The 27,085-nt window shown below is 50.3% G+C and overlaps 2 protein-coding genes across 4 annotated transcripts in view; both read right to left on the bottom strand.

Moving 5' to 3' along the window:
• Nucleotides 1-4,947, bottom strand: part of CEMIP (cell migration inducing hyaluronidase 1) — a 110,468-nt gene extending 105,521 nt beyond the window's left edge. For 2 of the 3 annotated variants that reach the window (XM_033100083.1, XM_033100080.1), the window contains exon 1: nucleotides 4,700-4,947. The gene's annotated coding sequence lies outside the window, so the exon portion shown is untranslated. Of the gene's footprint in view, nucleotides 1-1,519; nucleotides 1,704-2,272; nucleotides 2,461-3,710; nucleotides 3,792-4,699 lie in introns of those variants that run through there. The other variant, XM_033100081.1, reaches the window with a different exon arrangement.
• Nucleotides 4,948-21,706: 16,759 nt separating this feature from the next.
• Nucleotides 21,707-27,085, bottom strand: part of ABHD17C (abhydrolase domain containing 17C, depalmitoylase) — a 32,083-nt gene continuing 26,704 nt past the window's right edge. Inside the window, exons 2-3 of the mRNA XM_033100234.1 lie at nucleotides 26,558-26,737; nucleotides 21,707-23,159 (exon numbers count right to left, since the gene is read on the bottom strand). Of these exons, the coding sequence (XP_032956125.1) occupies nucleotides 22,940-23,159; nucleotides 26,558-26,737 (400 nt within the window). The 3' untranslated portion in view covers nucleotides 21,707-22,939. The remainder of the gene's footprint in view (nucleotides 23,160-26,557; nucleotides 26,738-27,085) is intronic.

The raw sequence follows: 27,085 nt of genomic DNA on the forward strand, positions 1-27,085 counted from the left end.
CTGTGACCCCCGCCCCAAAAGGCCAAACAGTGCAGCAGGCTCCTGGGGAAGCCTGCAGCCCTCCTGCCCCCCTGTGATGTCTAGAAACAAGGGAGGCAGCATTCTGACATAGATACTTGTCATGCCAGAAGGACCAGCTTCTAGACGTGCCTTCCCCACAACAGAAAATAAAAATGCCTAATGGCTATGCTCTCCTACAGACAGCTGAGAAAAAGAAACACACAGGGTTTTCAAAAGCAGTTGTCTGGTCAAAGCACTTTAAACCCATGTCATACCTAAGCCCATCGCATGGCTGCCGTTGAGAAGATTCAAAGATAACAGCTCAGCAGTTTCCCAGTGCCCGGAGCCAGCCTGTCCGGAGCTGGGGCCCACTCTGAGTGAGCGACAGCAGGGGGGAGGCCCGCCTGCTCATGCACCCCAGGACTCCCTCACCTGCAGGGCGTGGGCCGGGAAGGATGGACTTGCATCCCTGGAGCCAAACTGAGCCTAGAAATGGGCCCAGGAGAAAAAACAGGGGCAAAGGGAAGTGGCCGCTCTTCTCCCGCTGGGTGGGGAACTGTGTTTCCGGGCACCAAGGGAACCAAGCAGAGAGCAAATGTATATTTGATGACATTTCACTACATGCAGCCTCCCTTCTGAAGCGCCACATTTGAACAAAGCCTGGCACCAGAGCCCACAGAGGAAAGAGAAAGGGTTGGGGGATCTGTGGTACGACGGCCCCTAGAAAGCGCGGCTTGGGGCAAAGAGCTGCAGGTCTCAGTGAGAGGCACTGTGATGGCCACCACAACCCCACCCAATGCAAGTCAGTTGCTCCATGCCAGGTGCTGGGAAAGGAGCTCAGGGCCCAGCTGCACAGCTGGCAAAGCAGTAACGAGGGCCTCAGCGCGGAGAAGCCTCCCTCCATAGGCACTGCCGCTCCTGACCTCCCACCGAGCTACCCTGACACCAGACGGTAAGAATGGGCTGCCTGCTATCCACTGTCTGAAGGACACTGGGTTGCCTCCACGTCATGGTGAAAGCCGAGCAAAGGAGATAACTGACGCCTCACGCGGACGAGATCAGACACCGGGGTGTTTGCCGTCAGGAGGAAAGGGCTTACAGCCCACATTGCTCATGAAAATGGGACCTTGTGCTGCAACCCATCACATAACATGGCTTCCCTTAGGAGCCCACCCTCCCGGCTTGCATGTCCGTTTGGAGCTGTAACTGTCAATGCAAAATGCACTTCTCCTGTCCATCGTGCTGCTCCGCCCAGGCCACAGAAGGCACTGAGAGGGGTCGCTTAAATGGGGGCTTCAAAGGAGGCTGAGAGGAACCGCATTCGCCCTGCGCGTCCCACCGGCCTTCCCCCCTGAATGCCACTCCTGCCATTTGATCCGTCTGTCCCGGTGACTCAGACACTGTGACTGCAGACAGGACGCCACCAGACTGTGACGACCCCCTTTGTCCCTCTCATGCCAGCACCTCCCCTCATGGTCCTGCTCTACATGAATGTTGTGTAGTTCAACAGTGGTCCTACCAGAAACCAGAAGCTGCACGGGGTCCAGAGAAGACGCCAGGACTTCGGGGTCAGCCCGGGCCTACAGCCGCCAGCTGCTCACACTGCCGGATGGTACGTCTCAGAAAGACGCCCAGCACCTGTGGACCGCATCCCGTCGCTTCTCTCCTTTCAGGTGGAGGGAGCTAAGACTACTTCTGCTTTTCTACAGAAAAAAAAAAAAAGATGAAAAATCTTGCATCAGAATATGAAACTTACAGACAGACACAGACACACACACACACACACACACACACACACACACTCTTTTTTGGGGAAAAAATAAATCTAAGTGTAAGACTGGGCCCATTATGACTCCATTATCCAACATTTTGCCGTGTGTCACATCACATACTAGTGACTTCCCTCAGACAGAACCCCAAAGGGGGAGCTGAAAGGAATGTTCAAATCCAGCTGGGACCAAGGAGGTGGCCAGCGCTCCGGGCAGAGCGAGTGTTTTGGTCAAGATCTCACAGCAAAGCAAGGCTCAAACCCAAAGGAAGGAACGCGCTTCTGTCTGGGAATGACCACACATGGGTTCCCAAGCAGGGGCTGCCAAGGGCAGAGAACCTGCACTGCAGCTGCCGTCATCCAGAAGGGGGCCCCGGGGAGAACCTCACCCCCAGCAGGCCAAGGAGGCCCCTTGGCAGGTCCCGCATTCTCCTGAGACGAGGACACGGAAAGAATTGACCCTCTGAACCAGAGGGCTGTGGTGGTATTTTGAAAATGACTTACTTCATCGTGCCTCCAAGTGGTGCGGGTAGGAAAAACAGGTGACTGATTCACCTCCCACAAAAATTCTTCCATTTTTCTTTGAATTCGACTCTTTTTTTTTTTTTTTTTTTGGCATTGTGATCAACTTCAGCACTTTTTAGCGGTTCCATCAAGGTCTTGAACGTGAAAACCACCTGGAGATGGAGTCCCTATGAAACAATTACGAGGTGAGGAGAGAGAGCAGAGGACTGGAGAACACACGTCAAAAGAAATGCACAACTGTCTTTCAAATACACCTGTAATCACTACCACGTTAAGAGCTTTCTCTGAGCTCAGCACTGGACCACGTGCTTTAACTGTACCACTTAATTCTCACTGGCAACTCAGCAAGTTAGACTGCGTTGTCCCCAGCTTCCAGATGAGCAAACAGGCACAGAGCTTCAGTGACTTTCAAAAAGTCACAAGTGCTGTCTCACAAAAAAAAAAAATAAATAGCTCGACTGTCTTTACTCTCCATGGACCATCATCTGTCACAAACGGAAGCAGACCTTCTGAATTTCTTGCACTTTTACAGAAAGAGTCACGCTTCTGCACAGGCGATGACAAAAAGAAGAACCCCAGCCAACGCCATTTCTTATCGGGACAGGGACGTGTTTAATTCGCACAGATTAACTCTTACAGATTCTCCCACCGGTTTCCAAGCAACCAAATAGAAAAATGATCTACTGGGCCGGAGGAGCACTGGACGCTTCTTTCAGTGTTAAGCACCGTGGAGGAAACAACTGGGACCAGAGAACGGCGCTGTGCAAATGCAATCAAACACTTTCTCTATAAACTTGTTCTTTTTTATTCTGCTTCATTCTGTCACTGTAACTGTGAACCTAATGTATTCTCCCAATGCCTTATTTACGAAATAATTTTAGAAAACGGAACACGACCCTCGGCTACGCACAGAAAGCAGTTATGAGTGGGGTCCCTAGGCAGGTCTGGCATCATTGCACTGCCTCTGTCGGACGCTCCAAGGGGCCCCAAGGTGACAGCCTGCTGGAGGTCCTGTGCAGAGCACAGCTGCAGGCAGAGCTAGGACCCGGCCACAAACCACACCGTCTTTATCCTCCTGAGTGGCTCCCGCCGCCCTGGGACAGGCTCGGGGGGCTTCCGCAAAACAGCGGCCCCTCTCCTCCTGCCGGGCGCCACCGCGCCCAGCCTGGCAGGAAGGCGCACGACTTCCCGCAGACCCAGGGCCACAGAGCCGGCGTGGAGGAAGTGGCTGGGAGCTGTCCATGGTGGCGCCTCGCCTGGGCACGCACAGCCGCCGGCCCCCGCCCCGGGGCGCCCGCAATCTCTCCCCAGACCTCTGGAACCGACAGACTTGCTCCAGGCTCCCCAGCTCCGGGATGGAGCGGCAGCCAGGCACTGGCTCACACATCAAAAGGGTAGTTTAAAAGGGAGTTCTCACCTGTGGGCAGCCTTGGCTGCACGGGGCAGAAGTCAGGACCTCAAACCCGGCTGCTGGCGCCTGGCCTGGGGCGGCCACAGTGCTGGACCCTGGGGAACGGCGGTGGGCGCTGAGGGCGCTGAGAGCGAGTCTGCGGTTGAGGGCCTCTGCGCACTGAGCTCCTTTCTCACCAGCACATGCGTCCCGCCAGGTCCGATCCAGAGTGTCCCTGGCCCTCTTTCCCAGAGCAGCGAGCGAGCTGGAGACCTGGCCAGGGCCCTGCCTTTCCTCCCAACCTAATTTGACCCTTCTTGGAGCCGACGTCCCTGGCCAAGGACCACCAAATCTTCTTCCAGCGATGCCAGGTTTGGAATCTCAGTGAAAAACATCAGCAGGGGCCCTCACGTCACCTAACATTCAAGTGCCTCCACCCGGCCCTGTGCCAGCACCACGCTGGGCCCCCAGCACCGTCTGGGAGTAGCCAGCAGGGCAGCCGCGGGAGTGGAGGGGGACGCAGAGAAGCCGGTGCTGAGACCCAAGAGCAGGGCGCAGACCTGTTGCCAGGTGCACGCGCTCTGGTACAGTGTGAGGGCTCCCTGCCTGCTGGATTCCACAACCTGGCCCGGGAGCAGTCCCTTGGAGGACTCTGCCCAGGGCACAAGCCCCCCAGCCATTCAGAAGGGGGAGGGGGAACTCTACGGAAAGCGGGGACCTGCCTCCACCTGGAGCACCCCAGGGACACAGGCACCCTTGGCACCTGCCGCTTGCAAAGGATCACAGGTTCTCAGAGAAATCTCACACAGGACAGTGACAGGGGCATGTGTCCATCAACAGATGCATGGACAGACAGACAGAAGAACAGAGGCAGACCGCACAGCACAGAGTGGACAAACAAGCCGATGCCGGCTCCCGTTCTGCCTCTGCCGAGTGGAGGCGCCAGACCCCCGCTCCTCCCTCCCCTCCGAGGCTGGGCAGTCGGCGCAGCCTGCGCGCAGGGCCGGCCCCCTTACCTCCCGCTCGGTAGCCGGTAGCCGAAGGGGTGCCACAGATCGCGGGCCAGGAGCGCAGTGGCCGGCGCCTCTCGCAGCAAACCAACGCGCCTGCGAGCTCCCTGACGCGGGCAGGCGGAGCAGTGGTGTGTCTGGGGGGCTTGGGGTTCAGGCCCTGCCTGCGCTCCCTGCACCCAGCTTGAGTCGTCAGGCTCAGCTGGACCTCTGGGCGCTGGGCTGCGCTCGGCTCCCCACCGCCGCCAGCTCACGGCTTTATATTGCCGCTGGCTCCTCCCCGGGTCCCTGACGCCCAGTCACCGACCCGCCCCCGCTGGAGCTCCCGCCTGCCCGAGAGGGGCGGGAGCCTGCGCCCCGGCCGGAGGCAGCCAGACTCAGGCGGCCGCTGGGGGAGCCACAGACCGGTGAAGGGGGACGTGCGGAGACGGCGCCCGCAGCCGCCGGGTGAGGGCGCTGGAGCCCCGGAGTCGCCAGCAGTGCGTTCCCTGCGCTCCAGGCTTAGTGTCTCCCACAGGCCGGTATTAAACCCAAAGAGAGCCCGGTGGCTTCCTAGAGGAAGTGGCCACCAAAGAGAGAAGAAAGCCCTGCGTCTACCACGGAATCGCCATGAAATGGGGTTCGGGACTCTTAAGTCTCACCCTCTTCTAACTTTTCAGGGAGAGTGGCCTTAGAAAGAGACCCTGGTGTTAGGGACCTAGCATCCCTCCGAGAAGCAGACGTGGGCTTTCAATCAGAGACCTCAGACAGGACAAGTGTGAGACTGCGGACAAGCCTCCCACCCTCTCTGGCCGCCTGTTTTCTCATCAGGAGAGTGGGTTCTATGCTGCCTCCTGGCCAGACTGAAGGAAGGATTCAAGAGGCTGCACTAGCAGGGTTACCCAGTACATAGTAGGTGCTCAGTAAATTAGAGTCCTTCCCAGCTGTGCCCCTTTCACCAGACAGAGCACAGTCCTCAAGAGTCCAAGAGGGTTTGAGTGCATTAGATATACCTGCCGAGGAAACACGACTAGTGGCAACATCCCCTGACAGGTCCCCAGGACACCTGTAGTCTCCTCTCAACTCTGCTGCTACCTTGCTGTGCAACCCAGGGCCATCCACTCTCTCTCTCTGGGACTGTTTGTTGGTTCTTTGTAAAACGCTTTGATACAGCTTCTCCATCCCTTCACTTTTTTGGAGCTTGCATCTCGGGCCCTCACCTGGTTAAGTGGAGTCCCCCTAGAAGGTATCTTTCTTCCTTCTTTCCAGCCAGTGCCCTGTGAGACCCGACTGTGCAGGGAAGGGCCTCGTTCTGGGCAGCACACACCAGCTCCAGGATCTCCCCCTGGGCGTGGGGGCCCGGCTGGAGGCAGACAGAAGCTGCCCGAGTCTGTGTTCACGTCTCCTGGGCGGGTGCAGAGCCTTAGCCCCACGTTCCCGCTCCAGGCCTCGTGGGAAAGCTCACCGGGTCGGTGCCCCGGTCCTCAGCCTCCGGTGACTTCTCAGGAGGGACCGAGCTGAGTGCTAGGCAACCCTCCCTCCCAGCTTTCCTTTCCAGCCAACGGAGCTGGAACCAAGGGCCCCCCTCATGCCACAATTCCTGGTTCCCTCCTTCCTTAAGCAGGAGCCCCCAGACACCAGAACCCACAAACACTTGAGGGGTGCTGAGCTCTTGGCCCCTTGGAGAAGCATCAGCCCTGAATCAGCCTGGCTTGGAGCCGTGAGAGGTGCACGTGGGACGCCCTCTCCCATTGGTAGACTGAGGCCTGCAGGGCCTGCTCCACCGGCATCTGGGAGACGAAACCGGACCAGAAGGTTCTCGTCTGGTGATGAGCTCTGAGAAGTGCTTTGTCATATTTTCTCCAACCAGGCACATTCCTCTGCGGCCCCGCTCCCTTATCACAGAGCAGTGCCCCTGGGAAAAGAGCAATGCTGATGAATTACAGACAGGCTCCACGTGTCTGAAGCCACATTCCTCAGCCAGAGCCCCACGCGGCCATTCCACTCAGCACCAGTGATGGACGGGCTGCGCTGGTAATTCCTTTGTGGACGAATTTTGGCAACATGACTCTGGCAGAATTACTACCCGCACCGCCCTCTACCCACCGTCTTGTTCTTACACATAAATGCAGACCAGGGGCTGGTCCAGAGAGGCCGTCTCGGTTTTCTGGTTCTCGTCAGACTGTCCAGGGAAGTGCCCAGGTGGAGGAAATGCTCTTCAATGGCGTGATACCCCAGAAAGCCGGCTGTTCCTTCCCGTGCACTGCCTCCAGGGAGCCGCCCCCTTCCCTGCGCAACAGAATGGCTGCCTGGCTCCCACAAGGGGTCCAAGCCCTGCGTTTCCAAGGCCAAAGGATCCAAGCCTGTCCCTTAGAGCGAGGGTCACGACACAACCTGCTGACCAGCCAAGCCACACGCCTGCCCTAGCGCAGCCGCCTGGGAAGTGGGAAAGGCTGGCCATACCCGTGACCCCATCCTCCAAGACACCAGACCTGGTTTTCCCAGGAGAACAGCGGGAAGTCTGGGGGGGGGGGGGGTCGGGGGCTGCGTGCTCCGAGGCTTCCAGCAATCCCCAGCACAAAACAGACCTCAGACAAGGCCATCTTACCACTCATGAGTCCTGAGCATCTTTCAATCCCAACAGGGGTCGCCCTTGCAAATGAGCCTGACGCTGGCACCTGAAAAGGGGACTTCCAGCCCTGAGCCCCGGGGCCAGATTTCCAGAACTAATAAACTGTTCAGTTCGTGTTTTGTTGGATGCAGATGAGGTACAGCGGAGAAGACAAGTCCTCGATTTTTCTGGTGAGTGGAGGTCTGTGTTGGAATTTGGGATGGGAAGTTCTAGAACACTGGTCAACCACTTAGGAGCTCTGAAAATGGATTTCTACGTCTTCCTCTTCAAACTCATTACCTTAGAGAAAGAACACTGTTCTGTGTTTTTTATGTCTAAAATACACGTAGACCTGTGTGCGATGTTTTCATATCATGTGTTTCTTCTTCCTACATGCAGGTCATCTGTGCTCCTTGCAAAAGAACATTGAAAATTCAGAAGATGAACAAAGGAGAAAATAAGTCACCGAACTGTGAATATAATGTGTGTACGTTACAAAAGGTTTGAAAAATATGGAAAATCACAGAGGAAAAAAGAAAAAAAATCACTTCTACTCAAAGAATTCAGTTTATCCCAGTTAACTTGAGTGTACAGCCAAGTATTCTTCCGTGTGTAAGTTACACACTACACAGACACACAGATACATCAGTGCACGCACGTTTTCCATGAGTATTTCAATGTTTAGCTTGAAATTCTCCTCCCCCAGATGACACGTACTGGGCGAGCAGAGGCCGAGGCTCTCCCGTTTACTGCGGTGGCTCCCATGGGTCCCACAGGAAGTATTATATTTACGTGGTGAAGGAATGAATACACGGTGAGTGTTCACAAACGAAATGGCACGGAGTTCAAAGAAAAACAATCCACACCGTCTATAAACATTTGAAAAAGGCTCAACTTTGCACACAAAGAAATGCAAATGAACACTACACTGAAATACTCATCAGACTGGCAAAACCCCAAGTCCGAGGGTCCCACTTTTGTGGGGACAGAGCAGGGAGGATCGTTGCCTCCCACGTGGCCGAGGAAAGCTTCCATTGGGCTTGAAGCCCAATTTTCTGAGGGCAGTTTACCAAGATTTATGAAAATGTATATAACATTTGACTCAGTAATTCCACCGAAAGGACTTTATCCTATAGATACATTTGCAGGGTGGATGAAATGAGATGTATAGCGAGTGTTACAATTGTAGCCCTATTTGTAATAGTAAAAAAAAAAAAAAAAAAAAAGGAAACAGTGTAAATACCCAGTAGTAGGGCTAATTAAATTATGTTACATCCATACAATGGAATACTATGCAGCTATTTTTTAAACAAAGAATAAGGATATGTTTTATGCACTGAAATGAAAAATTAAACTATAAAGCAATGTATATAGCAAGCTACCATTTGTCCAAAAGGGGAAAGAAAAAAGGATACATATTGGTGCTTACTATAGATACACAAGAAATACACTAGAGTGACACATAAGAAACTAATAACATGGTTTTCTGTCTGTTGCTGGTGATGGTTTTGGTGGGGAAGTGGGAAGCTGGAAGGAGTAGGAAGTAGACTTTTCCTTGTAAACATTTCTGTACTTTTCCGTTTTGGAATCAAGTGAATGTACCGTCTAGGAAAAAAGTGAATACTTTGTAAATGGCAAAAGACATCATGCCGTATGTAATAAGAAGCCTTCTTTAAATCACGTAATGTACCATAAACACTGCCAAGGCTAAGTGTCCCTGAACGGTATTGAGTGGTACGCCACTTCCTAGCACAGACAGAATTTATGTCATCAGTCCCTGATGGCCGGTTTCAGGATTCCAAAGAAGGCTGTGATTTCGAGCATTTTCACACTTCTCTCTCACTCTTTCTTTGGGATAAACTCAAGTTTGCATCAACTGAAAGTCCAGTTACCGCAATCCACTTCTGAGAGGGCCTGTTTCCCTGAATCGTCTCTGACACCTGGAATTTTTTATTTGTTTTAACCATTGCCAATTTGGTAGAAAAATATGTTTCACTGTAGTTCTGGTTTTCATTGCTTCTTTTACCAGCCCAGTTCAACACGTTGATGTGAACACGACTTCTTTGGAAGCGAATGTGTCGCAGCTCTGCTCCCTCCACGCACGCGTGAGCTTATGTAGTAGACGCCACCGAGGCCCGGCTCCAGTGACGGCGCTGCCCCCCTGTGGGGACGGACCGTGTCCTGGCATCACAGAAGCCCTGCACGCTTCTCCAAAGAAGACACACAGACGGCGAGAAGCACAGGGAGGACACCCAGCGTCCTTGGTCACCAGGGAAACGCTGATCAAAACGGCATCACACCCATTAGGGAGGCTACTACAAAAGAAAAACTAAGTGTCGGCGAGGACGTGGAGAGATTGTGCACTCTTGGCGACGTCAAATGTTGCAGGCACCGTGGCAAACAACGTGGCATTCTTCACAAGGGAAACATACAAGCACCACAGGACCCCGACATCCGCTGCTGCGTATTAGCCGACGGAACTGAAAGCAAAATACTGAAGAGGGATTTACACACCCACGCTCACAGCAGCCAAGAGGGGGAAGCCACCCGAGTGTCTAGTGACACGCAGCGGATAAACATGTGGCGTATGATTCCCTTCAAAAGGAAGGGAGTCCTGACACACACGGTGGCACGGATGGAATTCAGGACGTCAGGCTAAGAGACAGGAGCCAGTCACGAAGACGCAAACACCATCCGCCTCCTCTTTTATGAGGTACCTAGAGGTCCGATTCCTGGAGGCCGCGGGGAGCGGGGACAGGGGGCTGCTGGTTCGCAGGCAGTTTGTTCGGCAAGACACTGTCCTGGACAGACTCACAGCTATGTGAACGTGACACGACTGCACCCTTTCAAGTGGCTAAGATGGTATGTGCATGTCAGCACAGTTTTAGAAAGAAAAAAAGAGGCATTACAAGGAAATGGCTAGAATTTTCCTTCCCAAACAGACATCCAAACGTGAGCGTCTACTCAAAACCCTCCAGTCTGCTTTACACTTGGAGCCAAATCTGGAGACATGGTAGGGCCACCTGCTGCCTCTCCAAACAGACACTGGTCACTTTCCCCACTCACCTCAGCCTGCCGGGCATTCTCGACACCCCATACAGTCCCACCTGAGCCCCGGGACCTGCTGTCCCTTCTGCCTGCAACGCCTCCCTGCAGACAGCGGCAGGGCTCTGGCCACGCCAGAAATCACACTCAGAAACGTCTGTCCCATGCTCCCTAATGCAGGCTCCACACCGGCCTCTCTGGGGAAGGATGCCCTCTCCCCCCCGCACCCATAAGGAAGCACAAAGCTGCATCCACTGGTTGCTAGGCAATAACACAGCCGACTGCTGCTCTGCTAGAGAGTTAGGAACGTGGGGCTCGAGGATCCGAGAGTTTCAGGCACGCGGTGACCTGTAGCAAAGGAAGCCTGGGCACTGGAGCAGGGCTGCTACTGGTTGGCTGCACCTCAGAAGCATGTCCCCCCGGAAGACCTCACTGATGGAGCGGGACAGCTGGGAACCCTGTCCTCCTGCTTACTCGTCACAGGGGCCCCGGAACAGAGACACTTCTCTCGAACCGAACAGGAGTACAGGAGCTATTCTCAGCAGGACCCCCCTCTTTATTTAAATGTCAAACCATCTAGGTCAGAGACTTGCAAACTTGACCATGAAGCCGATCCCATCACCGGGAGGGCTTGCTACAACAGACTCCTGGACGCCACCCCCCACCCCCCAGTTGAGTCAGGACTGCATGTCCAGTGAGTTCCCAGGGACCCTAACTGGTTCCCAGGGACCCTTCCCAGAGAACTAACCGGTCTAGCACGTAGCACTTGTATTTTATTTGCTGGTTAAGAAAATATTTAACACAATGAGGTACCAGTGAGTCTAAGAATTCTGTAAACGAATTTGTAAAACGGCTATTCATCACGGCCACGTCTATGTATGTTGGAAAACAATGGTAAGCGTACAGGCAAAACACAGTGTTTATGCCATCTACAGATAATCGTGAAAAAAGATGAATTCTAGGACATATGGCAGTAATTCTGTGTCTTTGCCCAGCTTCCCCCGCAGAGTCTGTGGCTCGTCCCACGCTGGGGAAGCCTAGACCAGGTATTTCCCCAGGAACGGCCCAGGTTTGTGATTCTGTGGGTGGTGCATTGTGATGACACATGGAGCCTGTGGTCAAGCTGTGAGCCTCATCAGTAAGGAGATATAATGTGAAAACGCAGGAGGCAACAAGTTTATAAAACAACTGGGAGAGAGGGAGAGAAGGACGGGGAGGCAGAGGCTGGCTGTGGAAACTCTCCATCCTAGGAGGGCACTGAGTCCCCCTAAGTGGGCGGCGGGCTCAGGAGGAACCTGTGGGCCTCCCGGGCCCCCTGGGTTTCCAGCTGTGGAAACCCAGCTCACGCTGTTCTTTGCAGACAAACCGTTCTGCTGGCAGGACACACAGTACCCCGAGAAGGAGAACCTGCATTCCGAGGCGGGCCACTGGCGGTACGGGCACGGGAAAGAAAGGAAAAGCACTGTGTGTTTCTGAAGATAAACACTTTTTACAAGGAAACGTCTCACTGAGGAAGAAAATACAGGGGCTGCTGTTACGCACGAAAGCCATCGCTCCGTGTGCTACCGAGCCTGGACAGAACAAAGACCCAGACCACGCTGAAAGAAAGATGCCAGGCACCCATACATTCCCAGGCGGCTTTTGACTGATGTGCTATCGTGGGAAACTCTGTCAGTAGAGAAGCTGCTGTTCTATTTCTACAGATGTCAGATAACAGCTGATGCTTACTGAGTGCTCATAGAGTCCTCACATACGGGTTATGAGGCGAGCACTGTCAGCCTTCCTTTACAGGTGAAGGAACTGAGGCCCAGAGAGGTTAAGTGGTGTCCCTGTGACACACAGGCAGTAGCCCGTGGAGCTGAAATTCAAATTCAGGCAGAAGCACTTGAACCACTCACTGCACCGTAATCCGCTCGGGGGCCTAAAGACTCAACTCCCTTCATGACTTTCTCAGCCTGTTGGTTTCCTTTATAACACACATCACGATTTGATTTTTAAAATGTTTTTTACCTATTTATTGCCTGTTTCTCCTCCTAGAATGTAAGCTCCAAGAGGGTAGGGGTTTTGTCTGCTCACTGCTAGGTCCCCAGAACCAAGCAGAATGTTTAGGGCCATAAGTCTGGGGGAGGGAGGGAGGGAAGTGGGGGGACACTCTGTACATCACTCGGCTTGATACATGAGATCTGACTAAGAGAAGGCCTGGTGTAGTTTACTTTTTCTATTAGCCACTCATTTTGCGCGGAGCGGTCTTGTTTGGAAGGACACGCCTGCCCACGCCTTGCACTGGAAGGAAGAGGGTCATGTTTAGGGAGACAGACGGCGATGCCCGGTTCCATCCATCTCCCTTTCTGTCCATCTGCCCTTAGGTGACTGAGGACACAAAGGCGTGGCTGCATGTGCCAGTCCCACGGCTCCCGAATCAGGGACCAGCACAGCCCGCGGGTCCCTCTGAGGTGGGGGACAGGGGCCAGGAGACACTCGTCCCTCGACTTGACATACTCCTGTTTGTTTTAATCCCCCCAGCATGTATATTTTTGGACTGGAACACAAGTAATAAACAACATGGAAAGTGACGAATCAGAAAAAGAGTTCATGAGATCAGGTCTGGGCGCTAGCGAGAGCCAGGAGAGGTTTAAAGATGAACCGCACAGCTCCGAGTTCCCTGGCCAGCACGACCCTCACCCGCGCAGGCTGACACACACCAGGGCAGTTTTCGGAGGAAGCCAACAGTTCTGAGAAGGGGCGACCGCAGTGCTCAGAACGAGCCGACCAACGGTTAACAACTGCAAGATGACTAGACCCCCGCACCTGCACAGAGAAACAGAAAACCCCAAACAGCAGCCAGTGGCTCTGGTCCCTGAGACTCTGCCCCTGGCAGCCCCCCAACCCCCCTGCAGGTGTTTCTTTCCTCACTACCCCCTGCAGCCTCTTCAGACATTGCCACGGGCATTCTCGCTCTGCCCCGACCTTCAATTAAACTTTCCTGACCTGCCCACTTTTCTGAGTCTCGTGACTTCTTTAACATTCTGCGAATGACCAGGGAGGGGTGAATTCTACACCAAGACAAAAAGAATCATTTGTAAATCCGGGACTGGCAAACTATGGCTCCTGTCCCAAATCTGGCCCACGGCCTGTTTTTATAAATCAGGTTACACTGGAACATGGCCACGTCCCTTTACTCACATATGGTCTGTGGTGGCTTTGGTGTGACAGTGGCAGAGCTGAGAACGGAGGCAATATGGCCCACATAACTGAAAATGTGACTATCTGACCCTTTATAGAAAACACTGTCTGAGCCTTGATCTAAAACCATTTATTATCAATTCCTTACAGGTCCCCCCCACCCCCAGAAACAGGGCCCAGTGAAAGGTTAACAGAACTGGGGTGGTTCTGCCTACGAGAATCCTGGAACCAATGGCAACGTCCTGTTCACTTGCTCCGCGGCTACGGGCCTTGTTCTGAGAATATGCAAAGAATATGAGTGCTCTGCTGGAAAACAAAACAAAGCACACTTTTCTTGGCATTTCTAGGAATACAAACGTTGGCCTGTTTACCTGACAAGGTCTGGAAGAGGTGGGGGCGGGGGGGTGGGGCAGAGGCTTTGTTCCTGGCAGGTGACTAACTACCTGCCTGCTCGTTGTTCCTTCACAGCTCCTGGTACCTCTGGGCGTAGTATACGTTTATTGGATTACTGCCTGTTGTCCCGCCAGCAGCATGGAAGTTTTATCAGATTAGGGATGGAGTAAACACGATTTATGTATAAACAGCGTAACACATAGGCCATCTAGAGGTTTGGTGCTATTGGAATTGATGAAGTTATTGATTTCTTCTTGTGGTTTTGAAAAAAACATTAATGTACTTCGAGTCTAGTTATTAAAGTAGTAATAAAGCAAAAACCATTGAGGGTTATCCAAGTAAAACTGAGATGATCTGATCTGCAAAAGACGTCATGAAGAAAACTGAAAGGCCAGAAACAAACTGGGGAAATATACTTGCAGCCTGTAAAGGATTCGTATCCCGAATATGTGAATATTCCTCATGACAAAGACAGAACTCTATCAGGAAAGTGGGCAAGTGTCATGTACAGACATGTCACAATAGAGAACTCACAAATGGCCCATATATTTGTGAAAAGTTGCTTATTCTCATGAGTAATCAGGGACAACATTTCACATTCAGTGTTTGGGCAGAACTTCACGAAGTCAGAGCACAGATGCCTGGATATTCTGCCTGATGCTGGTGGGTGAGTTGCTTGACTTATTTGGGGATCGGATGTTCCCCGACGGCACAGCGATACTCAAAATACAGGCCTGGGTCACCACCACCTGCAAGTTTCTTAGACATGCACATTCGGGGGGGGGGCACTATGGACGTACTGAGAACAAAATCTGCACTTAAAAGAAAAAATCTGTATTTATATGCCCACTGGAAACCCCTGCTGAGCTTTACAATGTCCAGCTGCCCAGGCAGCACCCCAGGCCCGTTAAATTACGATCTCTCGGGGGAGGACCTGGGCATCAATATTTTTAAAAGCTTCTCAGGTCATTCTAACATGTAACCAAGCTTAAGCAGCAGCAACCAGATCCTGAAGCGCATAAAAGTATCTTTAACAGCAAAAACCTGGAAGACACCCTAAGTGTCTACCAAAAGATCTCACCACACACACTCTTACTGCAAAGAAAAGCAAGAGTATGACTAACAGGAAATTCAGGATAGGGGTTACTCTGTGGGGTGTGGAGGAAAAGGCACGGGGACTGGAGGAGAATGGGGGAGGGAGAAAGTGAGCGTCAAAGGTCCTGATAATCCGCTATTTCTTAGGTTCAGTACTGGCAATATGGGTGTTCTTTCCCCCCTTAAACTATAAAATATGTCTTATCCGCTGTTTTGGATAACACTTTAAAGTGCAAAACATGTTTTCCACGGGCATCTCGGCACAAGCTCCCCTGTAATGCACCTTCCCTTCCTTGCCCAGACGTCCTGTGCTGCTCTCCTCAGAGACAACTCTCGCCCTGGCTGAGACTTCAGGGCACAGGATGCACCACTCCACCCACCTGGGTCTCCCTGGTCCCAGAGAACCTGGCCCAGGCCAGGTGCCATCTCAGAAAGTGCTGGGTGGGATCAGGAGCGACACACGAGCCCTTGCAGACCCATCTGAGGGGTACCTGGAAGCCCAGACTGCAGAGCTGGGGGGTTGTGACAGGAGACAGCATCTGTGCGGCGGGAAGGCCCTGAGCCCGTCTCCGCCCACACTCGGGCAGGCCCGGCAGGGCCAGGTATGAACAAGCCGGGACCGGCCAAACGGTAAATCATTCAGCAGCAGAGTAATTATTAACCACACGGCGAGGGCATCCACAGCACCCACGGTCTTCACCTACAGTTTACGAAGAGTTTTCTGGTTTGTTCTAAGCCCAGACCTCGGCCATCCACTTACCGAGTGGGTCCAAGGCCCCATTATCTTCACAAAGCACTTGCACCTACAGAATTTCACCTGCCCCTCCTGTGACTGTGCAGTAGGTGTTACCACCATTTGAGAGATAAATTACCACCATTTGAGAGATAAAGAGCAGGCTCAGAGCACTTAAGAGATTTGCCCAAGGTCACACGGTTGCCATGGCACAAAAACTCACAGCCAGGCCTGCTGTCCCCATGCCCACCCGGACTCTTCCTGCTGTCTCACCATGCCCCATGCCCACCCCCCGGCCTGTGAGGCCTGCACCCCACCTCTGCTCTTCGACAGGGAGCTCTGACCACCCACGCCCCTCCCTGAGCTTGCCTGCAGGCTAAATTCAGCTCCCAAACCTCGGAAATCTGCACTCGCATTGCTCAGCATTTGAAAATATTGGGTTAAAAAGAACTATATATACTATCGAGTTGTTTATAATCTTTCAGAATCACTGATATTTTTAAAAGTCTGCTGAAACTGCAGACCTTCTCCCCAGAAAAACATCCACAGGTACCGACATCCTAAGTAGGGCGTGAAATTTCAAAGAGGTCACAGACCCCACAACTCCTGTTAAGAATGACAGATTATGGTGTTTCCTCCAAAAATTAAAAACAGCGTTCCCGTATGACCCAGCAACTCCATTCCTGGGTATACACCCCAAAGAATCCAAAGCAGGGTCTCCAGCAGATAACGGTACACACATATTCACAGCTGCGCTATGCACACAAGCCAAAAGGTTGAAACAACCCAAATGTCCATCAAGAGATGGCTAAATACATAAACTGTAGTATATACATACACTAGAAAAGTATCCAACCTTGCAAAGGAATGAAATGCACACGGATGAACCCTGACATTATGCTAAGTGAAAAAGGCCAGTCACGAAAGGACAAATGCCCACTTACCGGACGTCCCTGGAGTGGTCAGATTCAGGGACAAAGCAGAAGGGTGGCTTGCCGGGGTGTGAGGGGAGGGGACAGGGCAGTTAGTCTTCCATGGGGACAGTTTGTTTGGGGTGACGACAACATTCTGGACATGGGTGCTGGTAACGGGCTCATACGGTGTCAATGCATTTCATGCCCCCGCACCGCACACCTAACACTAGTTACACAGGAACATTTCACGTTACATGTATTTCCCGTTCAGGGAGGAGCAGGGAGAAGGCCAGGCCGGCCTCCTGGTTCCAGGGCTGCATCCCCGGCCCTCTGCCCTTGAACCTACCCAGCTGGGCAGGCTCCTGCAGGAAGGGCTGTGTCTTCTCTGCGGAAACTCTGGTGGGCAAGGCCGGCAATGGAGCTGGACAGCATGGCATGTGCTCCTGACACGCATGTCATCTACTACTGGCTTAGCAAGCCTCCCGCACGAGGGGAGGAGCTCTCCCTGGGAAGTCCTCAGTAAAAGCAGCACCTTCTGGAGGAGTGAGACTGTGCCATCCAATGGGGTTCCACAGTGTCACTGCACATCGCTGGCCCGGAAAAGACGAAACTCCCAAGTACGGTTTCTATGAATGCGCATTGCTTTCACACCATCGTCAAGTTGAAAAACCCTAAATAGAACCATCGTAAGTTGGGGACCACCTGCAGAGTAACGGAAGACCTCACTGATACTGTTTCATCACCACTTCACGTGAACCCTGACCCAGGTAAAAAGAGTTACGACAAGACAAGAAAGCCGCCACCCCGGCGAGGCGCACCTGTTAACACGGTTGCATTTCCAGCTCTTTGTCCAGGTTTGGGTGTGTGGAGGGGCAGGCTGAAAAGGGGAAATCATACCACAGGAGCTGTTTGGCAGCCAGTTTTACCCTTTAACAATGTGTCTTGAAATTCTGCTGTCACTCAATATTATTCTCCAGCAACATTTGTGAGGTGCAGACGGACACAATAACAGCTAAATCCCTGCTGCTGGAAACTTAGATTGCTGCACCTTTCCACTCTTACCGACAACTGTAGCAGTCATCATCCTACGTAAGCTCATCTCTTCCTCCTGAGTACCTCCAAGGAAGAAATTCCTAGAAGCCACATGGCTAGATCAGGCTTTGATTCAAAGTATACTTTACAAAGTTTGTACCAGTTTGGCGCGTAAAACTCACAACATAAATTTAAAGTGCCCAATTATCCACAGCTTTACCACCAATAGGTTATATGCTTTCAATACTTATACCAACTGTATAATTTTAGATGGCATTTTATTATTTAAATCTATAATTTGACATATTCATTAGATTATTTGATTAAATCTGTAAGTATTATGGGCAATAATCTCTTCAAATAACTTCAAATAAATATTTCAAATAATCACTTCAAATATTGAACCACCTCTTCAAATAAATATTATACCACCTTTATCATTTACAATGGAATTTCACTATTTAAATCTCTATTTGATATATTGACTATTTGATTGAATCTATGTGATTATTCCAGACAAGAATCTCTTATAAACAGTCTCTTCACGTCCTTTAATAAATCAAGGCCCTCATCATCAACTCTATTTTTTACATTATCTGCCATACGCTTTAGGCTCCCCTCAGCTTGTCATTAGGTTATGCTATTTTCTTTTTTTTTTTTTACTATTAAAGTTTTATATTTTTAATAAATCACATCTAGAAATTGATTCCTTTGTGGTTTCAAGCAGTAATGACAACAACTGCTCGTTCCGGCCAGTGCAGCTTACTGAAGCAGCACTTGGGAGCAGCATTTTACCTGGAGTCAGGGACCAGGAACGCCTTTCCACGCTCCAGAATCTGGGGGGACTGCGCCTATTCAGTCTTAAGGTTTCTCACCTGGAATTTCAAGTGCCCTGGCTCGTAGCTCTGCTCTCCTATGTAAGTTTTAGGATTACCTTGTCAGGTTCCACAGAAAAACCTGTGGCGATTTTGACTAGAATCACATGAGCCCTGTAGATTTACTCTGAGAGGATAGATTAAAAACAGTGAGCCTTCTTATTTATAAACACGGTGTAGTTCTCACTAATTTAGGTCTTTATTGTCTTTCAAAAAAGTTTTATAATTTTCGCCGCAACGTTTCTTGTACATGGTATTACATTATTCCCAGATACTTAATTTTTTTAATGCTATCATAAATATCTTTCTTTTTATTAAATTTTAAACCTTTTTACTGATTTGTAGAAATAAGATTGATTTTTATACATTTATTTTGTGTCCAGCGATGTACCGTGTTTCCCTGAAAAGACCTAGCCGGACCATCAGCTCTAATGCGTCCTTTGGAGAAATAATTAATATAAGACCGGGTCTTATATTACAGTAAAATAAGAACCGGTCTTATATTAAAGTAAAATAAGATGGGGTCTGTCGTGCGGGGTACCCTGCTCGCTGTACCATGTGTCAGGTGGGGTGGCCTGCGGGGTCTCTTGTCCCACTCCTCACATAAGAACGCAGGACATGGTGAGGCCAAAAAGGAACACCCACGGAGCCATAGAAAGGGGAGTCATACCACTATATTCTCGCTGGTGGCTGGGTTGGAGACACAGGAAGCAGGAGCTACACGATCCGCAACCTGCCGTCCGCTTCTCTGCCAACCAACCCCACTTGCTAACTGCAATCCGCGCTTGCAGGCTCAGCCATCATCTTCTTGCTGGCCCCCATCTGCTGCTGGCATAGCCACAGCGGTTATATTAGTGGCCAGTGGCTCACTGGTTACAGGTGTCAGCCAACTAGCCACAGCTGACGGCCATGCAATCATAGTTGATGGCCATCTACTACCCGAGTGAGCGCCTTTCCACGTGAGGGCGAGAGCCTGGAAACTGCGCTCCTGGCTCTGTCCCCACAGGGTCTTATATTAATATTTGCTCCAAAAGACACATTAGAGCTGATGGTCCGGCTAGGTCTTATTTTTGGGGAAACAACGGTAGCTAGCTCAATTACCAAACCTAATAATTTGTAGATGGACCCTGGGAAGAGAGATTCGTTTGACGTGAACCCCGAGAAGGAATTTACCTGCTGAGATGGAGTCCCCGTGGTCAACCGAGGTCCCAAATTGTGTAAATAATGAGAGTCCAACGGTCATCTGCTGAGAGGAACTCCTCGCGAACACGCCAGGTACCGGGAAGAACCTCTGACTGAACTCTCGGCTTTCCCGTGGTGCCCCACTTCCGGCGCTCTGTGCCCCACTTCCGGCGCTCTGCCCCTCACTTCCGGCGCCCGTGCCCGGTCCAGTCGGAAGTGCCCAGTAACAACCGACCAGAACCGGAATGTCCACCGATGAAGACCGCTCGATTTGGACGGTCAGAACCGTTCACTTTGGACACCTCGTTTATGTGACATAGACCTTCCTGGAGACCTGGGAGGGAAGTTGCTGTATAAAAAATGGCCTCCCCTTGGTCTGGGGGAGGACCCCTTTGGTCTTTGCTGGAGGCAGCATCTCTGCGGTTTGCAAACTGTTTACCTTTTTCTCTCCAGTGCCTTTACAAATGCACTGGTTTGTTTACAATACTTTCAGAAGTTCTACACAGACCATCACACTCTGGGACTAAAATTGTTTCATTTATTTTCTATTTCATTTAAAAAATTTTATGGGCTGGCCCAGTGGCTCAGGCGGTTGGAGCTTCATGCTGCTAACTCCGAAGGCTGCCGGTTCGATTGCCACATGGGCCAGTGGGCTCTCAACCACAAGGTTGCCGGTTCAATTCCTCGAGTCCCGCAAGGGATGGTGGGCTTCGCCCCCTGCAACTAAGATTGAACACAGCACCTCGAGCTGAGCTGCTGCTGAGCCCCTGGATGGAGCTCAGTTGGTTGGAGCGCGTCCTCTCAACCACAAGGTTGCCGGTTTGACTCCCACAAGGGATGGTGGGCTGTGACCCTGCAACTAGCACGGCAACTGGACCTGGAGCTGAGCTGCGCCCTCCACAACTAAGACTGAAAGGACAACAACTTGACTTGGAAAAAAGGCCTGGAAGTACATGCTGTTCCCCAATAAAGTCCTGTTCCCCTTCCCCAGTAAAATCTTAAAAAAAAAAAAAAAAGTTTTTATGAAGGTATAATCTACATATCATAAAATCCACCCCCTTTTAAGTGCACATTTGAATGATTTTCTGGTAAGTTTAGTGAGTTGTGCCACCACAATAATCCAGTTTTAGAACGTAGCCCTTTTTTCCCCATGTCTTATATACGGTTTTCATTTTTTTTCACCCTACTGCATTTGCAAGGGTCTTTTGTGGAATTCTGAGCAGAAGTGAGGGTAGTGGGTACTACAGCTAATTCTCGATTTAATATGGAATAATTCTGTTGTTTAACCACTCACTGCAACGCTTGTTTGGAGATAATCTCTATACACGTTTCCTTCTATTCCTGGTTTTATAAGAGTTTTTATTAGTTTTTAATCATGATGGGACATGGGATTCCATCAAATGTTTCCTACGTCTACCGAGAAACATTATGATTTTCCCTAAGAGAGGCCTGTTTCCAATTAGTCTCCCCTTTGTGGAGGGTGCTCCAGGTTTCCTCTACTGTCTCCTGAGCTTCAATTGATGGGAAACCAATTCTCAGGTTAACCTGGTCCAGTAAATTCCTTCCAAGAAAAAAACAGTTTGCAACGTACCTCTTCCCCATGGTTCTTACCTACTTGGCATGGGCAACCATAGTCTTATTTCCTTACTAGCTCATGCATCCGTTTCAGAAGGTGTTTCCATTTTCTTCAGTACGTTAGTTGTTTGTCGTTGGAAGATTGGTCCACATCCCAGAATCCATTGCCTACTTGATTTGGGTTCCATCTGCCCTTTCCTGCTGCATGTTTTATATCATGGCTTATTCCAAAAGCAATCTAAGGTCTCTTGCCGAAGAACACCATACACCTTCAGAAAGGTGGTAAAGTGTGTTAAGCCCCAAGGGTTTCCTCTCAAATCAAGACAAAACATTGTTTTCTTACTTGCTATTTTCTTTGATGGACAGATGAAGGAAAAACTGCACGAGCCCCAAATCCTGATCATGCATCCTTTATTCCATGACCAACCGCTGAGCCGCATCCAAGCAACAGTACACAAACCGGCCATCGGCTGCAATCCAGCTGTACAATGATCTGAGGCTTACAGTACATTTAAGGCTTTTAAATTTGGAAAAAAAAATTCTTTTAAATAAAACCAAGAAAACCTCCAAACCCAAATCCCAACCAATACAAGCAGTGTAGTAATTTTAAGCATCTTAACATTTCTGAGGCTTATTTGATGCAACTCCAGTGTCAAAACCCAAATAACTGCTAAACTAAAAAGATTAGTTTAGTGAAATTTTAATTACATAAATTCTTCAAAGCATAAACTTGGAATTTTTTTTGTCCTGCAAATGTTATAAAATTTTTAATAGCAAAACATAGGAATAAAAACATATTAACAAAATGTATCCAATCATTTACATTACAAACAAGGAATCTGCAGTTCATTGTATCCTGACAAAAGACGACTACCCATTAAGAATCTATGCACAATGTAATTGCAACTATGTACAGGACTTTAAAAAAGCCTATAAGGCAGACTTTGCAGAAGGAAAGTCGGCTAGGCTCTTTGTTAGACCAACCAGACAATCAAAATATGAAAACTCTGTTGACTAGTAATAAATTTACACTTAAAAAAAAAACCCCAGTTTCCTTTTGTTGAAGAATATTCCAGTTATATTCTGTGGTTCCAGTTGATGAAGCTGTTTGTGATATTTCCAGTAAATTACCCTTCCAATGATCTGTTTGTGGGAAAAACTGGCATGTTGACAAAAGTTAACAAAGGAATTTTCATCACCATAGTTTTCCAGTTAGTCTATCACAGCTTCACAAATGGGCGGACCCCATGAATCTAGTGGCTGAAAGGACTGCTGTCAAATACTGAGAACATTTGGGGAGGGAGGGCGGTGTCCTGCAGGAATGAATCGTCAGTGATGGGTGAGGTGGAGACCCAGATGGGACCATCCTGTCTACAGCACGAGAGGCCCGGCCCCACCCTCAGCTCTCAGTCCCACTCCTGAAAGGTAATGAAGCTGGAAATCACAATAGTTCGGTGTAATGGAGTGTGTGAATGAGTAGAAAACCTCTAGATACAAGACTGTTTGATTAGAACACCCAACAGGCCGGCACGTCCTGTGGTCCACGTGCCATTAGCACTATCCAGTTAAAGCGTGTGCAAAACAGAGGACTTTTGTGTTCACAGTAAATGAGGTAAAATCAAGTTGTCTTCAGGAATTAGGAAGTTCGTGAGATATGAACTGTTTTAGTCTTTCTAGGTATTGTGCATAAAGCTCTATGTCGTTATGCCCGGCCCCTTCAACCCACAGGGGCTCCACGGCTCGGGGACAGCGCTCGTACATGGCCAGGCCGTGGGAGAAATCAATGACCTCATCCTCTGTCCCATGAATGACCAACACAGGAGAGGTGACTTTAGATATCTTGTCAATGCTGCAAACAGAAAAGGGGGAGGGGGAGAAAAAGGTCTCCTTTAGTTTTATGCTCAGACAACGTCACAAGTAACAGAATCCGTGTCCACAAGCAAGGGATTTCCCGCCCCCACCACTGTCCTACGAATTTCGTTTTTTAAAAACTAAACTTTTCATTTTGGAATACTTTTGGATTTACCGGAAAGGTGCAAAGATAGTACAGTGTTCCTCTATGCCCCTAATCTGTCTCCTAAGGTCAGCACTGGACATCGTCTCGGTACCTTTGTCAAAACAAAGACATGTCGGTGCAGCTAGTAACTCAACTCCAGACCGTATGTGGACTGTCGCTGTTCTCCCCTGATGTCCTTTTTCTGTCCCAGGGCCCAAACGAGAAAACCACACTGCCTTTGGCCACTGTGTTTTGTTAAAGGGTAGTATTAAAAAGCAGAGCTCCTGAGAGCCATCAGACTAACCATCCAGTAGCTCTTATTTCCGCTGCATTCGTATTTTTGAGAGAGGATTTTAAAAACAACAAACAAGCCAGAACTCAGCATGTCTGAACGAACGTCTCCTTTGATCCCCAGCCCTTAGGTTTTCAGGACTTTTCTTCATGATCAATCAACACGGCCCTCGCAAACCACATTGCACACTAAAAACTAATGCCTCACGTTTGATTTAAAAAACTGGACCACTTAGCTTGAAAAGTTAATGTAATGCCTACACTCGATTCTGAGTAATCTCTGACTGTTTACAAAAATCCAATCTATCCTCAAAGGAGGAATATTTGAGGATCTTCAAAAGAATGTGCCACAGCCTCTAAAAACATTTCCCCAAAAGGAATTCAAGACACTCGAAGCCTTGCTGGGTTGGGTGTGTAGGCGACTTCTCCGAGGGAGGTCATTTAACCTCAGAGCAGACTAAGAGAGGGCCGGCTCCGACCCACCTGTCCGCCTGCCCAAGTCCCTCTCTCTCCATCTTTGGTCACAGTTACAAAGGGGCATGAACTGGTGAGCGGGTATTCTCTGTAGGGACCTTTTTGTTAAAAGGAACAGTTCACATTTGTTAAACACTTACCTCAGTCAGGAGCTTTGCCCTTTGCATACAAAACCTCATTGACTCTTCAGCGAGACACAATGAGAAAGACCATCTCTGTTTAACCAAGGAGGGAACTGAAGCTCAGAGATGATGAAACAACAGACAAGAGGTTGTGGAGATAACGCGGAGGTGGGACCTCACGCCCACACCCCAGGGGCCTCCACAGCCTTTCTGAACAGCTCAGGAAGCCACCAACCACTTCAAGACGTCCAGGAAGACGGCAAAACCTCAGCAGGCCTGTCACTGGCCAGGATCACAGCCATGGACGCGGCACCCAGTTTTGCAGATTGGGAATCTTGTTTACAAGCCTGCTTTCCCCCTGCATTTCATTCTAAAGTGACTTCTTCTTGTAAGAATGCAAGTCCAATTATATTCCATTAAAACGATATTTACTGACAGAAGGGGCTGCGCTCCACTCTGCAGTTTAGAAGAAGCTCTCTCTACCGTCTGGAGGGTGTATCGGAAGTTAAATGCCACCGTCTGATTCTAAATGGAAAGCGGGTAAAAGAAAATAAACTGCCAGGCCAAAGAATCTGCAGCACTCCTTTATTTTCTTAACACTAAAAGGAAACGGGAAGGGACCCACCTTTACGAAGAAAGGAAAACACAGAGACAATTTTGCAATGCCTTTGGTAGCAGTAGACGCGATTAGAAAAACATTTACCAGATTCCATCGATGACGAAAGTCAGTGTGACTTCGCGATTTGGAATCTGTCATACGAATTCTCCAGGGGATTGAAGAGAAGGCATGGCCTTTTCTGTCTGTCTCCAGCACCGACTTGCCTTAAGCAACACGCTGAACTCTCTCTAAGCCTCAGTTTCCTAACCTGTAACGAGTCCTGTCACTTGACCAACTTCTTGAGGCTGTTTCCGAGCCTGAGACAATGTTTAGCCCAATGCCTGGCGTATCAGACACACCCGGTAAAGGTTAGCTGCTGGTTTCCTATTCATGAAGAAGCCACAGTCAGTGGGCATGGCTGTGTTTTCAGGTATATGCTCATTTAAGAGTCAGGAAAAAACCCATTCATGTTGTTGCCAGGGTAACTCCTCGCCTGGCCTCCCACAAATACGCTCCCTTTCAACAAATTGGCCTCTCGTTGCCAGTTCAGCACAAACAAGGCCACTTAGAGACGCCCACCAGCCCGCTTGGCATTCCTGCCACACCACTGGAAACCTGCAGCTCCTCAACTTTCCCAAGAAGCTGAATTCCACTGAATCCTGGTACAAACTGCCCGGAGCTGAGGTTCACCCATATGTTACAGGAAGGGTGTCTTCTAATGAATCGAGAGAGGCTACGTGACAGAGGTTTATGTAACCAAATGAGGTTCTTTTTTCCTCCCTAGCAATAGCAGATGAGAGCAATTAATGGGTCAATGAAAGTCCTAAAACTGTCCATTATTTCTGCCTTTTCTACACACACGACCACGTGAGCCGGCCGGGCCTGCGGTTGGACAGCCTGAGAGCGTGTTAGCAACGCACCAGGGGAAAAGTTTCAGGGGCCGAGCTTTTAGCAAACATGCTGTCCTCGACTCGGATTAAAAAAACCACAGGGAACATTTTCCAACAGAGGTATTGGAGGAACCACGGTGCCTGTTCTTCTGTGTCTACAGTCCAGTCACCCACTGTCCTTCCTTCTGTTAGTGGGGACTAGAAAACGGGCTGGGCTGGCATGGGCTCGGGGTCCCACGCTGCCCGTGGGGGGTGCAGCCCCTCCGCAGGGGGGCGAGGTCTTCTGGCCACAGCAGGAGAGCAGGTGAAATGAGTGGTTCTCTGGGGTGTGGGGCTGCGGGGGGGGGGGTGCTTTCCCTCCCACGGTGCCTGTGTTATTCCCTGGCTTGCGAGCAGCTCACTTCACCTCGCCCGTAGCTATGCTGTCCTGTCCGGCTGAAAGAGGAGAGGTTTCACAGCTGTGGACACGTGCGGTGCCCACTGAGTGTGGACCCCCTCTAACTGCTGTGTCACACACTGTCTGCATTAGCTGTTCGTGGTTCAGCCACGCACGTCCATCTGCACGAATGAATGAACACTGAACCGGAAGTTCCTTCCCGGTACGTGGGTCCTTTCCATCCTGTACGTACCGCTGACTCAGCAAAGCCTGGATATGGGTACGAGTAACGTCCTCACAGGTCACCTGGTGGGTTTTTACAAATGAGTCAGGCCCACAGGACAAAGTTCCCTGCTGGTGTGTGTGTGTCACCCTCACCTCCACGTGCCCTGAGGCGCACACACACGTGGGATGGGTGGCTGCGTGCAGTAAACATTTATCAGACGCCCCCAGTTAATGGTGTCAGGTCACGGAGGCCGGTCGTCCCGCTGGGGGCTTACCTGGGGAAAGCATCGAAACAGTACGTTTTCCTGGTGTCGGGAAAAGCCACGCGCAAGCCGGACATGAGAGGCGAGTGGAGAATGACCGCCGCACACTCGTACCGGGAGGCCAGGTCTACGGTGGGGACGGTTCCAATGCTCTGACCGTACAGAATAATGTTCTCCGGACTCACGCCGTACCTGCAAGGGTCAGAGGTCGCGTGCCGTTAGCGAAGAATGGAAGAAAAACACAAAACCCACACTGTCTTAAACTCACAAAGCTCGCACAGTTTAAAAACACCATCACCTCATTTGTCCACCTTAGCTTAACACGAACGTGAACGTCACAGAAACCGTGGTAGGGGCCCAGCTCAGGATTACGTGACTGAGATGCCATCTTGTACAACAGTTTGCAAAAATAATGAGCAGGACGTGTGTTTTCTGGACAACGAACTCAGTAAGTGCACTATACATTTCATTCGGTATTTACAAGGTCATTTCCTTTCCTCTTTCTCCCTCTTTGCGGTTCCTTTGATAATCCTAAATGTA

The sequence above is a fragment of the Rhinolophus ferrumequinum genome, chromosome 28, assembly GCF_004115265.2.
Source record: "Rhinolophus ferrumequinum isolate MPI-CBG mRhiFer1 chromosome 28, mRhiFer1_v1.p, whole genome shotgun sequence".
NCBI classification, from domain to species: domain Eukaryota; kingdom Metazoa; phylum Chordata; class Mammalia; order Chiroptera; family Rhinolophidae; genus Rhinolophus; species Rhinolophus ferrumequinum.